At 39.8% G+C, this 14481-nt stretch overlaps 1 protein-coding gene across 1 annotated transcript; it reads right to left on the bottom strand.

Annotated features, from left to right (window-relative positions):
• Positions 1–733: 733 nt before the first annotated feature.
• pane1 (proliferation associated nuclear element) lies at positions 734–12575 on the bottom strand. The gene is made up of 6 exons (XM_076295609.1): positions 12475–12575; positions 12266–12345; positions 9751–9849; positions 1583–1662; positions 1354–1445; positions 734–1132 (listed from the first exon to the last, which is right to left on the bottom strand). Exons 1-6 carry the CDS (start codon positions 12523–12525, stop codon positions 986–988), a joined length of 549 nt encoding a protein of 182 aa, XP_076151724.1. The 5' UTR covers positions 12526–12575; the 3' UTR covers positions 734–985.
• Between the last annotated feature and the right edge of the window lie 1906 nt (positions 12576–14481).

Genomic DNA, 14481 nt, shown 5'->3' on the forward strand with positions numbered 1-14481 from the left:
AACAGTGGTTCTTATGGAATTTTTTGCATATCTTACCATCCTCCATACTGTAAATGGGGGCATTTCCAGATAATTAGAACCTTTTAATCAGTTTTAACTGTAAATATAGGCATTTTCAACAAAGTACCTAGTTGTCATAGACATTCTTTGACTGACAAATGTCAACACTTTCTTTTTATTTAAATTTAGCGTATTCTCGTCTTTCCGATGTTGAAAAATGACTAGAGGACTTAGCCTCTGTGTGACTTTATTTTCATACCATAGTGAACAAGAAAGTCATGAACTACTTCTGAAAGTTCATAGACACTCTGATTAACTTAAATAAATTTAAATTAGATAGGAAAATGCTTCTGGTTTTGTATATATGATTTTTCAGGGGTGCCAATATTTGTGAGCAACGTGTTTTAGTTAAAAATACTTATTTCTTTATGAGATTTTCCTTTTTCTCCAAATATCTCAATTTGCTTCCCTTCAAGGTTGGACTTTTCCTAATTTTTTCCCTAAGATTGTTTTTTATACCGGTTTTTAGTCAACTTTAGCAGAGGTGCCAATAATTCTGGAGGGTACTATACATGGAAAAATACCCATTTTATCTTGATTATGACTTTTTTTTTTTAAATACAACTCTTTTTTTCTAAACTTAACCAGCGGTTGTGAGAATGCTTTATGAATGATTCTGTTGAACCATTTTATGTGCTACATTCGCAAACATGAAACGGGGCAAACTTGAAACTTTTGTGAAAACTGTTTTTTTATTCAAATGAAACAGTGAGTAGATCAGAGAGTATACTGATCCAGTTTAAATACCAAAAATACAGTTCATATACATTGCCTAACCCACCTATAGGCTTACACATTTAAAAGTAGGCCTACATGTAGGGGACACATACATGCATATACACACAAAGACAAGGACATTCACAGGTTTAACGGCAGATGCATATATATACATTCAAATTCAATCGAGTTCCTCTCATCAGGTTGGTCAGTCAAGATTTTGCTCAAGGTCAGAGGGTATCATGCAATGACTCAGACTGTTAAGATAAAGCCCTGTTGCCAAGGGAACCAAACCAGCAGCCACTTTAAGTATACCAAGTAGTCTCACTGCAACTGTAATCACTCCTTCATTTGTCTACACAGGGAAAGAGGAGAAAGAAAAAGGCAAAATGCCTAATCAGGATCAACACAATAGCACACAATCACCTTCAGAACAGCTGCTGAAGCTCAGAGAAAAGCATTTTGCGTCTATGATTGACCATGATCACACAATCATGCTAGAGACTCAACTGAGCAAAAACATTTATCATTTATGACTTATACAATGTGACAACGTATTTTACTGGTGAAACAGACCTGATCTTCTGCAAACAGCAAAGGGCAGTGCAGAGATGCAGCTAACTTCCTCGCAGTCAACAAGCGGTTACTGGAACCTGACAAGCAGCGAGCTGTAGGCCAATTACACATGAACAAAAAATCATTGCAAAAAACCCCCAACACAAAACATTGGAAATATTTTTGCTATTTTATAAATAGTATCATCTCATTACTATGATCAGAGTAGTAGGGGGAAAAAAGTCCATACCACCAGTGACCAAAAAGCACACCTTCCCCAAAAAGAATCCAGGGTCCAGATACTTAACGGACTGTTCAGCAGACTGAAGACTAAAATGCATAAAGGCAACTCATTGGCATGAAACACTACACAATAATAAACAATAAGGTGTTTAGATTGAGCAAACAGAATTGCCTTTAAAAGCAGTACTATGCAAGGTTTAGACTACAACCACCAAAAACACAGCCTGGCCCTGTGAGTCTGGTGAAGCCAGGCTACCTAGGCATGCAGATGCTTGTAAACACCACCCAGAGTCTCATGGCCTGAGTGGTACGGTTCAGTTCAGTACAGTACAGTACAGTACGATTTGGAATGGTAAACCCTGACCTGGCTTGTGTTTTGACTGCCAACAGTACCCTTACTTGGTAGGCGGCGTGTAGGTGCGATGACAACGAACGCCACACACCGACAAACAGTGGAGGACATCCAGCATTTTTTCTGCTCGGCATCTGGCTGTTAATTTCAACAAGGTGTCAAGCTTTGTTTGAGAAAAGACTGCAGGCAGCGTGGAGAAGAAAAGATGCAGAAATCACGTGTTTGTTACACAAACTACAACAATACCCTTAGAGATAACACATAAAATACAGAATGGTAGCGCCTTGCTAGTTAGTGTCAGCTAGTAAACAATGGGACGCTAACAATCCTACCTTAATAGTTAACAGACTTGCAAATAAACAACAAGTTGTGCACTGATCATGGGTTTCAGTAAACCTTGTATACTGATTTAACAACTATTTGTGTCTGTCTGAAGAGGAAGGCAGCTACCTGCTGCTCAGTTAACCAAAGATTCTAGAGTGCTACGCTCATTCTTAAAAGATGCATTCAATCCAAATGCATGTGTGTCTAGTGACTGATTAAATAGTGAGACCGCTCTCTATCGTTATTTAAAGGGCTTTCAGACATAACCTCCAGAGTATATGCGGAGGCTTGTCAAACGGAGGTCCGACCCTTCGGATGATTCAGATATGATGCTAACATGCGGACCTTCTACTGACCTATGTGTGAACGACATACACGCACATTACAGAATCTCTGTGTGGTTGTCGAGTGAGAGGTGGGGGCTTGCAGAGTTCGCAAGAGGCGAGATATGACACAGAATATATGCGGCCGTTGTCACAGCTGCTGTTTTTGTTTACAAAATGTATGCATTATGTAGGCTAAAGAAGAAAAATCTATTGTGCGTAGGCTAATACTTAAAGTAGTTACGTAAGTGCGCATACTTGAAGCTGACCTACAGTATTTGTATGTGTGCTTCAAATAAACACATTTATCTGTTCTCAACGTTATGTAGCGGAACCCAAATCTAGTTTGCGTTGGAGAGAATATACACAAACTTGTAGGCTTTATGGTACCATGCATTTTCGTTGAATGGCTAAATGATAATTTTCCATTCACATGCCTTTTGTGTGCTCCTGCAAACTAGTCAAATACTGTAGGCTATGTGTCTATTGCATTTACGTAAGGAGCTTGGAACAAAGTTGGGTTTTCTTCATTTTCTCTAGGCATTGTTCATTCTCAACAAATATCAGGCTCAGCAGTAAGGTCATGAGAAGGCTATTAATGAACAGAAAACCGACCGTGTTGGCTAACAATTTATTAAAGGGACACCAGGCAAGCCTGAGTGCTTTTTCTCTACGAAGCTCCCCCTAGCGTCTGTACGTGTTGATACGTTGATACGTTTCGTTAGCCTGCCTCTGTGCTGTGGATGCAGGATGTAAACTGATCCTGCTTCTCGCAATGTCTGAGACTTTGTGAGACTGAAGGTTGCGGGTAGGATACACCGAACTTGCAAGCGGGATATTCTTCCTACAGGCAGTAGGGGCGGGCGAGAGTCTTCATTCGCCCTGTAATGAGTCATTTAACCATATAACGACTTACGAAGATGATTAATTAACACAAAAATGTTGCCTGGTGTAGGCTACTGCCTTTTCAGCGCCTTCTGCTTATGATGATTTGATCTTTTGAATTTCTTTGGCCTTGCGATGCGGTTGTACATCAACGTGTCTCTTGCCCTTCCCTTCATGTGTTGTATCACAACGCTGTCTGCCCTCATGGACAGTAGCTCTGTGATGTCTTCGTCTTTCCAGGTCGGAGATTTTCTGAGCAGCACTATGCCACTCCATCATGACACTGGCATTTAAGTGCCCCCGCCACATGGACGCACAAAAGAAACGCCCTCTCACTAGGTGTGAATTTTAACCGTATGTTTTACGCTTCGTTCAGACACAGCACATTTACATAATGTCCGGAGGAAATACTAGGAGGGGAGCAGTAGAACAACCGGCTAAGTTCGGACAGCCATATGACCAGTTATGTTGTTCAGATATGCGGTCCAACCGTTTAACATCCGCAGAACCTTCGGTCTTACACCTATGTCTGAAAGCCCTTTTAGTCAGGGAGGCAGCTAGTCGCTGCCTTCCGTTTCGAACAGAGCCTACATCTACGCTGCCTGCAGGAAAACGATAGGAAATGATTTTCTCGCAAAAACCAACTGACTGAAGTGGATCGAACCTGGTCTAGCTCAGAGGTTCCTAAACTGTGAGGCGCGCCTCCCCTGGGGGACGCCAAATAATTTGAAGGGAGGCGCGGAAGGTTGATTCAAAAAAGAAGGAAAAACGTTTATTTCATGTTAGAACTATGTTTTTTTTTCAATGATTATGTAATTGTCAACATTATACAATCTAAATAAATCATAGAAGAGATACTAAATGCTATACTAAATCTTTGGGATAGTGGAAAGTATTATTGATCCCCATCCTGAGTGAGAATGGATTGTGCCACACTTCATAACGTAATTTAGGCACAGTGCTGCCAGCCGAGCTAGCTGCAAGTTACCAGTGAACAGTAACTTGCAGCTTGGAGCTTGAGCTCCAAGCGGATTTGTACACGCAGCCTTACAACACTGTTTACAGCTCTTCGAGTCATGGTAAAATGTATTTTTTTGGTACATAGCTAATTTAGATAAACTTATGGTGTGGGTGCTTGCGTTTCTTTAGGAATCCGCCACCTTGGTTTGTATAGAAATTAATATTAAGTAGGGTTGCAAAGGGGTGGAAAATTTCCAGTAAATTTCCGGAAACTTTCCATGGGGAGTTAAGCTGGGGAATTTTGGAAATATTCCAAATTGGAAACTTTCATGGAATTAAAGGAAATTATGGGAATTAATGGGAATTTACGGGAATTAACTGGGAATTTTTGGTAACTCCTACTGTTTCATATACAGACATTAACATTTTGTTTCGTATTAAGCAATATGATTTATTTGTTCGTATTTTCGCTTAGCTTAGCATACAAAGATAGCTAACATGCTAGCGGGAATCCCATTCTCTGCCTATGGTTTACTAGCGTGCTAAGCTAGCAACACTGAAACCACTGAACTGCCCAAGATACACCACGCCACTCAACAACAAAATCCAATTGGTTGGAACATTGACTGACAATCAGTTTGTTCAGTTAAAATCCCAGAAAATGGTAAAACAAATAAAAATATAATGACACAACATACCACCCCAACCAAACCTTATAGATTATGTAAATTATATATAAATTGTCAAGCTTAATCAGACAGATTAATTGTCCCATTACAGTTTATGCAAAATGACGTATACCCATTTGAATGAGGACAAAGGTGACGACAAGCCCATAACTGGGCAACTCTGTTTGCAAACTTCCCCCAGTTTCACACCATAGTAGGGGGGCCTATGTGTCTAATATGGGGGCTTGTGGGATTCGCATGTTAATTTTTGGAGAGTATTATATTTTTGTTCTAGGGGTTCTTAAGAGTAAAAAAAAACATGTCTCCAAGGTTTTTAAAGACCCAATCAAAGGTCAAATTCAGAAATGGTCAAATTTGGTGTTTTTTCCATAAACCTCACATTGCTGGTATCATAGCATAGGGTTTGGTGCCAAAAAGCAAATATATTCTACAAGGTAGTGGGCCACATAAACAATACAACATTATAAAACATTTTTAGGCTGATGATTGATCTCTTTAACAAGAAATTGTGCCTAAAATTCTCGAAATTGTCCGCTTATAAAAAATAATACTTCAATATCAATACTATCAAATCATGCCTATTAGTGTGCTTGAGTGTAGGCCTAGCCTGCTCTGTCAGTTCTTGTCTACACCCATTCAGAGCAAAAAGTGCAGAGATCTCTGTTAAATCAAGTTTAATAGACTTTTACACAGTACCAGCTGAAGTCTGTAAGGCCTTCTGTAGCCTATGTAAGTGTGAAGAAAAGAAAGGGTAAAGGATGAGATAGACAAACAGACAGGTAGGTGTGTGTGTGTGTGTAAGAGAGAGAAAGAGACACTACCAGCAAAGACGGATTATGAACTTTCAGGCCCCTTGGCCCAGATGTATTAAGGGCCCCCCACTAATTGTTGCGGGGGTCATTTTTTCAAATATATTTGATGTGATTTCCTGTATTCTGGTGCATTTTGGGGATGGCCAATACTTTAATTCAATCAGATTCATAGCCTATGTGTTGATATGATATGATGATATTGAGGCAATGATTCCATGCAATGGCTTGGGCCCCCTGACTCCTTGGGCCCCTGGGCTTGGGCCCGGTAGGCCCGTGCAGTAATCCATCCCTGACTACCAGTGACAGTTGGCTGATGATAGCTGGCAGTGATAGAATTTAGAATATCGAATAACCTGAAGCACATAGTGCTCTGTTCTTCATGGTTGGTGATATTAGTGACCTTCTAGCCTTCTACATTTGAGCAAGCACATTTTCATAGTTCATGGTGGCACAGTCTAGTTAGGTTAGGTTAGGTTATATTCTGAGGTGTGTCTTTCTGTTAGTCAGGTGATGGCACACATATTCTAAACAGAAACAGATTTTGGGCTATGTATCCAGTGGCAGATATGTGTGGACTGGTGAATGATCCATCACTAAAGACATATGGCAAATTTCTTGTTTTTGTCCATGAGAGAGTATGGAGATGGGGATCACAGATCAGCCTACGATTACATTGTTACAGTGCAGTTATTTTACAACAGAACAAAGCAGTTTGGCACAGGAACTGCTACAAATCCACCTGTAAGTGAGCATCTGCAGCATGCTAAGATTCACTACTAGAAATGATGTGAAGCAGGCAGGACTCAGTGTGTTCAGAAAAGACGTGGTAGACCATCTTCTGAACCTGCAGCAACACCTGCAACTGCATCAAGTCCATCTAGAGGGACTTTGTACACTTTTTCAGCAGCAGCTGCTGCCAGCATAGATAAGTACTTCTTCTGTCAGAAGCAGACAAAAGAGCGTCTTCATGAGGTGTCCTCTTTCAATGCAGGCAACCAACCAAGAGATATAAGTAATATTTTGAAGTCAATGACTTTTAACAGGTAGCCAGTGTACAGATGCTAGGATGGGGGAAATATGTTCATATTTTTTGTGTGTGAGCAGCTGCATTTTGAATAAGCTGTAAGCTCTTTAGACAGGTATTATTACAGCCAGTATGATAGCATTGCAATAGCATTGCAATATTCTATCCTTGAGATGACAAAACATTAATCTCTTGGCATCTGGTAAGGATAAGGACTTCCTTATCTTTGAAATGTTCCTTAAATGGTAAAATTAAGTTTTGGTGATCTGTTTTATGTGATTACTTAGTGCTAGGTTCTGGTCAATTATAACTCCCAGGTTTTTAACACTTGTGGATGAGGTCAGCGGAAGATCACTATATGTAGCCTGTGATGTGGATAGGATATCCCTCATCTTTTTAGAACCTAAAATCATGACTTCTGTTTTATCTGAGTTCAAAAGCAGGAAATTATTCGTCATCCATGTCTTTATATCTCTTATACATGTGTCAAGTTTGGCTAACGGGGTTAATTCATCAGGTTTTATGGAGAGGTATAGTTATGTATCATCTGCTAAACGACAGGGGCCCCAGTACTGAGCCTTGAGGCACTCCATATTTTACCATAATCTGGATAGATGGTTTATTGTGGACCTGTACAAATTGTTGACGGTTAGGAAGGTATGATCTAAACCAAGCGAGTGCTGAGTCTTTGATGCCTATCAAATTTTCAAGCCTAAGTAGTATGTCATGATCTGTGGTGTCAAAGGCAGCGCTGAGGTCCAGGAGGACCAGTATCGATACAAGGCTAGGTTTTTTGAGGGAGGGCTTAATAACAAATTAATCTTAAATGATTGTGGTACATGCCCTGATAGAATTATTTATAATCTAGAGCAAAACATTATCCAGGAAGACCAGTCTTAAAAAGGTAAGTACAAATAGGGTTCAGTAGACTAGTTGTAGATTTTGATGAGGAAATTGTGGAGGTGAGATCTAATATGTTGTGTATATGTAGATTAATTAAATGTTGTTTGAGGTCTCATCTGTGATTCTGTAATTTTGCATCTGTGATCTTTCAGCAATGGAGTATGTGTATTTGGTGAAAGTGATTGGTTATTGATCTTATCTCTAATTGTTTGACATGCAATCATAATACTGACATACAATCATACTGTTGAAAATAAGAAAATAACTGTTTTGTGAACTTTATTCAACATAGCCAGTGATTTAGGCAAGATTTATGGTGTTAATTATAGTGAAATATACAATTTCACAAAAATAGGGTTAAAACAGGTAAAAAAATGGAGACATCATTTTTCTCCATGTTCAATGACCTCTAAAGACAGTCCAACCACTCTCCAAAAATTAACATTTCAATCCCACAGAAACCACATAGGCCCCCTGACTACCAGTTATTCCCACATGAGATGACATTTTCACTGGGAATTTATTTTCCCCATGCACATGAACGCATCATAGGTTTCCTTTATGTCTAGTAGCCTATGCTGATTGCTGTGTGCATGGGATTGACGTATGTGCAGGGTAGAAATTTGGTTGAAAAAAGGTTGAAAAAGAAGGTTGTTTTAACTAATATTATGTTGCAAGATGGGGTTTTGTCCACTACATTTAAGTTCCCTGTTATAGACTAACTTGCCATATTAAAAATTCCCAGTTTATTCCCATTAATTCCCGTTTATTCCCGTTAATTTCCGTATATTCCTGTTACTTCCCATGGAAAGTTTCCAACTTTGAAAATCCCCGAAATTTTGCAACCCTAACATTAAGTGACAGATACACATAAGAGGTTGGACATACGTGACGGTAATATGTGACGTTCCGATAGCTAACTTAAAATGCTATCGGATGGATTGGAAACAGATTTGTCACATTTTAAGTGGCTTAACTGAAGTGAATATCATTATTTGAAAATGATTGGAGGTGTCACTGTTTTCAGAGGGGAGGCCAACATTGACGGAGTTTGGGAACCCATGGTCTAGCTTCACCCTTTTAGGTACTGTACCATTATGATTGGTACCCCAACGGTAGGGTGCCAAAAAATGGTGCGGTACAGGTCAGTTGTTTTGGTACCATCCCAAAAACAGGGGGGCAGCCGTGGCCTACTGGTTAGGGCTTTTGGCCTGTAACCGAAGGGTTGCCGGTTCGATCCCCGACCAGTAGGAAGAATGTGGGCGGAGGAAGTGGTTGAGGACTGCTCTCCCATGGACTGCTCTCCCACATCCACGGCTGAAGTGCCCTTGAGCAAGGTACCTAAGCCCTCTCTGCTCCCCGAGCGCCACTGTAGCAGGCAGCTCACTGCTCCGGGTTAGTGTGTGCTTCACCTCACTGTCTGTTCACTGTGTGCTGTGTGTGTTTCACTAATTTACGGATTGGGATAAATGCAGAGACCAAATTTCCCTCAGGGGATCAAAAGAGTATATACTTACACTTACTTATACTTAAAATAATTGTGTACCGTACTGTAACAAACTGTACCGTACCACTCAGTGGAAACACACCATTATTGGCACTGCTAGAAGTTTGCCAATATGCCAACTGGTGTCTAGTCAGCAATGGTTTGTTTTGAAAAGTTGTCTTATTTTTGTAGCCTGTTCCTACACAGAACACAACATTGTAAGTGCATATTCTGGTGGGAATGACATGTGTTTCATCTCTCCTTCATTTGACCATATAATATCAAAATGAATTTCAAGATGATGTCAAAACTAGTTGTATAATAAAGCATACATCAAAAACTGAGACATTACTGCATAGCTGCAATTGTGGCTTCAACATGATAAAAAAAACACATAAAATAACAAATAAAGCCTACCTGCGCTCAGACCTGAGGTTTACTATAAACACTATAAGGTCAATCCGTGGACGGCTATCCTGGTTCTCTTCTGGCAGAGGGAGTTTTCGGGCCAGTCGCCTGTCAGAATGAAAATGTAATGTTGATCAGGCCTATGACAAGACCACATCTAGTAAACTTCAAATCTCAATTACAACTTCCAGAACGGCATCACACTTTGGTCAGTGTAAGCTGTGTATAAATGTGCTTTAAAAATAAATGTTACTTACTTACTTACTATCCAAAAATATGTTCTTTGGCAGTCTTTGATTTATAGCGTACCCTCAGAGTCTGAATTCCTGTATATCTTGACGCCGTTTAATTATTCTATCAACCATTTCACTTTGATGATAGAACATTTCAAAAGAAAAGACCTACACAATAAGAATAAACTAAATCTATGCAACAGATTTTGAGAAAATAACTTATATGATTTGCCTATAGGGTATATTATTGTAGTGACCTGGTGCGTGCAAGCTGCCAGATCTACACGTTTTGTCACTATTGGCATGTGGTTGACCATTTCAATGAGTTCAGCCTTTCACTCAAGCTACTACAGCATTTTAATACAGATTTCAGGAACAAATACGCTCTGCGTCCACAAAGAACGTTTCAGTTTCAAAATAGATCCGTTGTGCGTCCACATTATTACCATTGATTCGCAAATCTCACCACGATCATTCATCCTTTGTCAAGTCCTGCATCCCTGAGCTGTTACTAGATCAGATAAACTATGGCTATGCAGCGTGAAAACAAAAATCTGCATTAAAACTTGAAAATTATGGAGATTAACTTGTGCCATTATGTTCAAACAATGTGGGCTTAAGGCAGCATCGGACCTTTAAGCAAGACAATAATCTGAAACATCCAGCCAAAGTGGTAAATAAATGGTGAACAAGAATCAATATCAACATTTCAGAGTGGCCCAGCCAGAGTCAAGACCTCAATCCAAAAAAAGTGAGCACAAGGCAGAGTGGTGGCAAAAAATATTTCATCCAAGCATTCTTTTTCTGTTTGTACCACATTGTCTTACAACCTTTTGGCATGTGGCAGTGTCATTTTCAGTCAGAACAAATATGTTGGTCAAGAGAAAACAAACATTAAATCAATATTTGCCAGGGGTATGAATAATTTGGTTCCTAACTGTATATTCTGTATTTCTAACAGGTTGAATTGCCAAAATAGTCTTCCACACAATATGAGCACTTAACAGCAGCATGGGCCAAATTACTGATAAGCAAATAAGGAAATGATCTAGGTTACATATCATACAAGTCAGTCTCTCACTCTCTCTCACATGGATAGCAAGTTAGCTACTATCAAGTGTTTACCAAACTTAAACAGCTACTAGCTGAGCTGATAACAAAAGCATGGCCATACACACACACCATTGAGGTCACCGAGGTCCAGACCTGTATTTCTTTGCAAAGTCAGAGATAAGTTGCTTAAAAATAACACTACTTCAGAACAATATCCGTACAAGGTCAAAAATACTAGGCCTGTCTAATGTTATCATTAGTGTTATAGCTCATTGTTTTACTATAGTGGAGAGATCTTGTATTGTATTGTATTGTTGAGAGAGCTTACACTGTTTACCCATACCGGTACCAGACCTGCTGAGCAGAATTTGATTTTAATTTCCATATATGTGACACCACGCGAGGCGACAGTCTGTTTCTAGCCGAGTTGACACTAGACTGCCCATCTCAATTGAGATTGAGAGGGGGTGTGGGCACCTAGAACTTCCACGGACGTAAACAACAGTCAAATTAATTCTAAATAATTTCAGAGGTGGTGCAATCAAATCTTTTTTGTAAACAAAGGTTTTAAATGCAGTTGTTTACTCAATTCCAAAGAAAATAGGTTACACGTCCATATTTGTTTAACCCTGTCCCTATCGGTTGTGTTGAATGCACTGCTTTATTGATCATCATATATATATATATCCCATGCCGGATAAACAATTGTGATTGGTGCCTGGGTTTTTGGATCATTGGAAGTGTCGGGTTCTCCCAGCTTGGTCTGTTCACTTTCCTTGAACAGTCAGCATGGCAGCAAATCAGTATTTTCAAAACTCTGCATACGCCCTGATCAGAAGCTACTTTTCCATTTCTCCCTGAAATATTATAACGTTACAACTTCATGCACTCAATGATCATCATATCTCAGTAAGACATAAGCGACATTATTGTTACATGTAAAATTGTTATTTGGTGTAGGTATAGTTCTTTTCATTTGTAATCGTATTATCAACGTGAAATGGGTGATCCAGAATAATTCAACGGCGTGTCATAGACAGGACTTTCACATTCATGTTATGGGTTGAATGGATGTCAACAAACACCGTAACGTTAGCATAGCCTAAATCGAATTACCCTAACCAAGGGTGGCCAAAGAAATAGGATTGCATAGCGTGACGCCGCTCAGCAAAGCGACTTCTCTATAACGATAAGGTAACTTTAGGTGCACTTCTGAAAACTGGGAACCATACACTTACACTGTGATGTTGACATCTTTCTCATTCTGCACGATGATATCAGCTAACCTTGTTTGAAGTTGTTCCTCGTTCTCTACCAGCTGAAATGAACGGTAACGTTACAATGGTAACAGTGTGTTAAATGTAAAACGTTGTTAGAGATGACCTCAATGTGCAAACGGCAAAACTAGAATACATTCATTCTTTAACCCGCGTATCGCATAACTTACCAGTAAGCTGGCTGTATTCAGGACTGGAACCTTTCTAAACGGTTTGAGCATTTTAGTCTTCGACTTTACCTACCCGATACAAGCGCGGTTTTTCTCTTACTTTTTTCAAACATGCGCAGGCACGTTGATCGCGTCACAACCTATCACGCCCCACAAACACAGCCGTAGATAGTGCTGCCATCTAGTGCAGTGTTTTTCAACCTTTTTTGTGCCACGGCACACTTTTGACACTTAAAATGTCCCACGGCACACTAACATCCTGTGTGAAGAAAAAATAAACTTACCATAGCCTAAAATTTCAAATAATACACAGATATGGCCTTATTATGGCTTCTATGCAAGACCTGCTCAATAAAACAAGCGCCCTCTGTTTCATTTGTAGGTGACTATATCTAGGCCTAATTTAATTGTTGCTGAACTGGATATGTGATGATTCTGTGAATACTGGATATGGGGCCCCAGTTGTACAATGCCTGCATACCACAAATAGTGCAATCATACAATCAATGAGAGCATGTGGTTATAAATTCTTTGATGCAACAGTTGCTTTTCTGGACCAGTGAGCGACATTTGGGTAATTTTCTGCGGCACACCTGATGATCTCTCACGGCACACTAGTGTGCCCCGGCCAGGGTTGGGTCAGATTACTTTGAAATGTAATCCATTACTGACTACAAATTACATGGCAATTTTTGTAATCAGTAACGTAATCAGTTGGATTACCAAAAACATGTAACGTAATCTGATTACTTTAGGATTACTTCAATAAATATGCCCATTAAGTAAAAGACACCACCTCAGAATTGATGAAATAATTCTCATTCTATTTTTCTTCTCCACCCTTCTCCAAACATGCACAACTCAGCTTAACCTTTATAAGGGCACACCTGGACAAATAATTTAGCTTTCGCTGGATTTTTTTGACCCAGGGACATGGCCTGAGATTGGCATAAAAAAGGGAAGCGTTAAACCCAAATGACTCCATGTCCGTTTCAATTGTGGGGGTGAGGAAATTATTATTTTGGGATGTTGTTCAACCAGGGGGACCTGGTGACTTTCTCAAAGTAAACGGTAACACTAAAACAAGAGGCTACATTAAGATTAGGAGGAAAAGATCAGGCAGTGTGCCGAGAGACCTGCCCCAATAGTAGTCTATGTAACAGACTACTATTGGGGCAGGTCTCTCGGCACACTGCCTGATCGGGATATACTGATAGACTATGTAAGTTAGTAAGTAAGTATATCTTTTGATCCCGTGAGGGACATTTGCTCTCTGCATCTATCCCAGTCCGTGAATTAGTGAAGTCGAAACAACATTGTTTACAAAACACTGAAAAAATAACCCTTACAAAAAGATAGATAGATAGACAGATAGATAGATAGATAGATAGATAGATAGATAGATAGATAGATAGATACTTTATTGATCCCCAGGGGAAATTCAAGAAAGAAATTTTCATATCCAAAATACTACATTTCTGTAAAGTAAAGTATGCCACAGTACGACTGGGATGATGTGTGCAGAAATACTCTGATGACTGCAGTTGTGGAGTGTGTGAAGGATGGGGAGGAGATTGAGTAAAGAGATCTGGTGAACAGCTTTGTGGCGTGGTGTGGAAACAGCCACCAGCTCTTAAATGTAGCCAAGACAAAGGAGATGGACTTCAGGAGGGCCAAGACAAAGTTGAACACTGTCTTGATCATGGGGAAAGGGGTGGAGGTATGGATAATGACAAGTACATCTTGATAACAAACTGGACTTGTACTGCAGCACTGAGGCTGTGTACAGGAAGGGACAGAGCAGACTATACGGAGCCTTAGGTCTTTTAATGTGTGCAGCAGGATGCTAAACATGTTATATCTGCTGTTTCTAGTTCAATTTTCTATCTTCTGGGGGTAGCAGCATCAGAGCAGATGCCAAAGAACACACCAAGTTGATTAAAAGAGCTGGCTCTGTGCTTGGAAATACACTTAAGCCCCTAGACTTGGTTGTTGAGTGAATGATGC

This window comes from Alosa pseudoharengus, unplaced genomic scaffold, assembly GCF_046254945.1.
Source record: "Alosa pseudoharengus isolate Yale_2024_CS ecotype anadromous, Long Island Sound unplaced genomic scaffold, YU_APseudo_1.1 YU_APseudo_1.1_scf_1, whole genome shotgun sequence".
NCBI lineage: Eukaryota > Metazoa > Chordata > Actinopteri > Clupeiformes > Clupeidae > Alosa > Alosa pseudoharengus.

Bases quoted from the DNA above. Each gene is read 5' to 3' on its own strand.
- pane1 (XM_076295609.1), bottom strand. From the start codon at position 12,525: ATGCTCAAACCGTTTAGAAAGGTTCCAGTCCTGAATACAGCCAGCTTA. The intron at 9,850-12,265 runs GTAAGTGTATGG...TCATTCTGACAG, and splicing joins AAAGATGTCAACATCACAGT to GCGACTGGCCCGAAAACTCC. The intron at 1,446-1,582 runs GTATGGACTTTT...ATTGGCCTACAG, and splicing joins GTGCTTTTTGGTCACTGGTG to CTCGCTGCTTGTCAGGTTCC.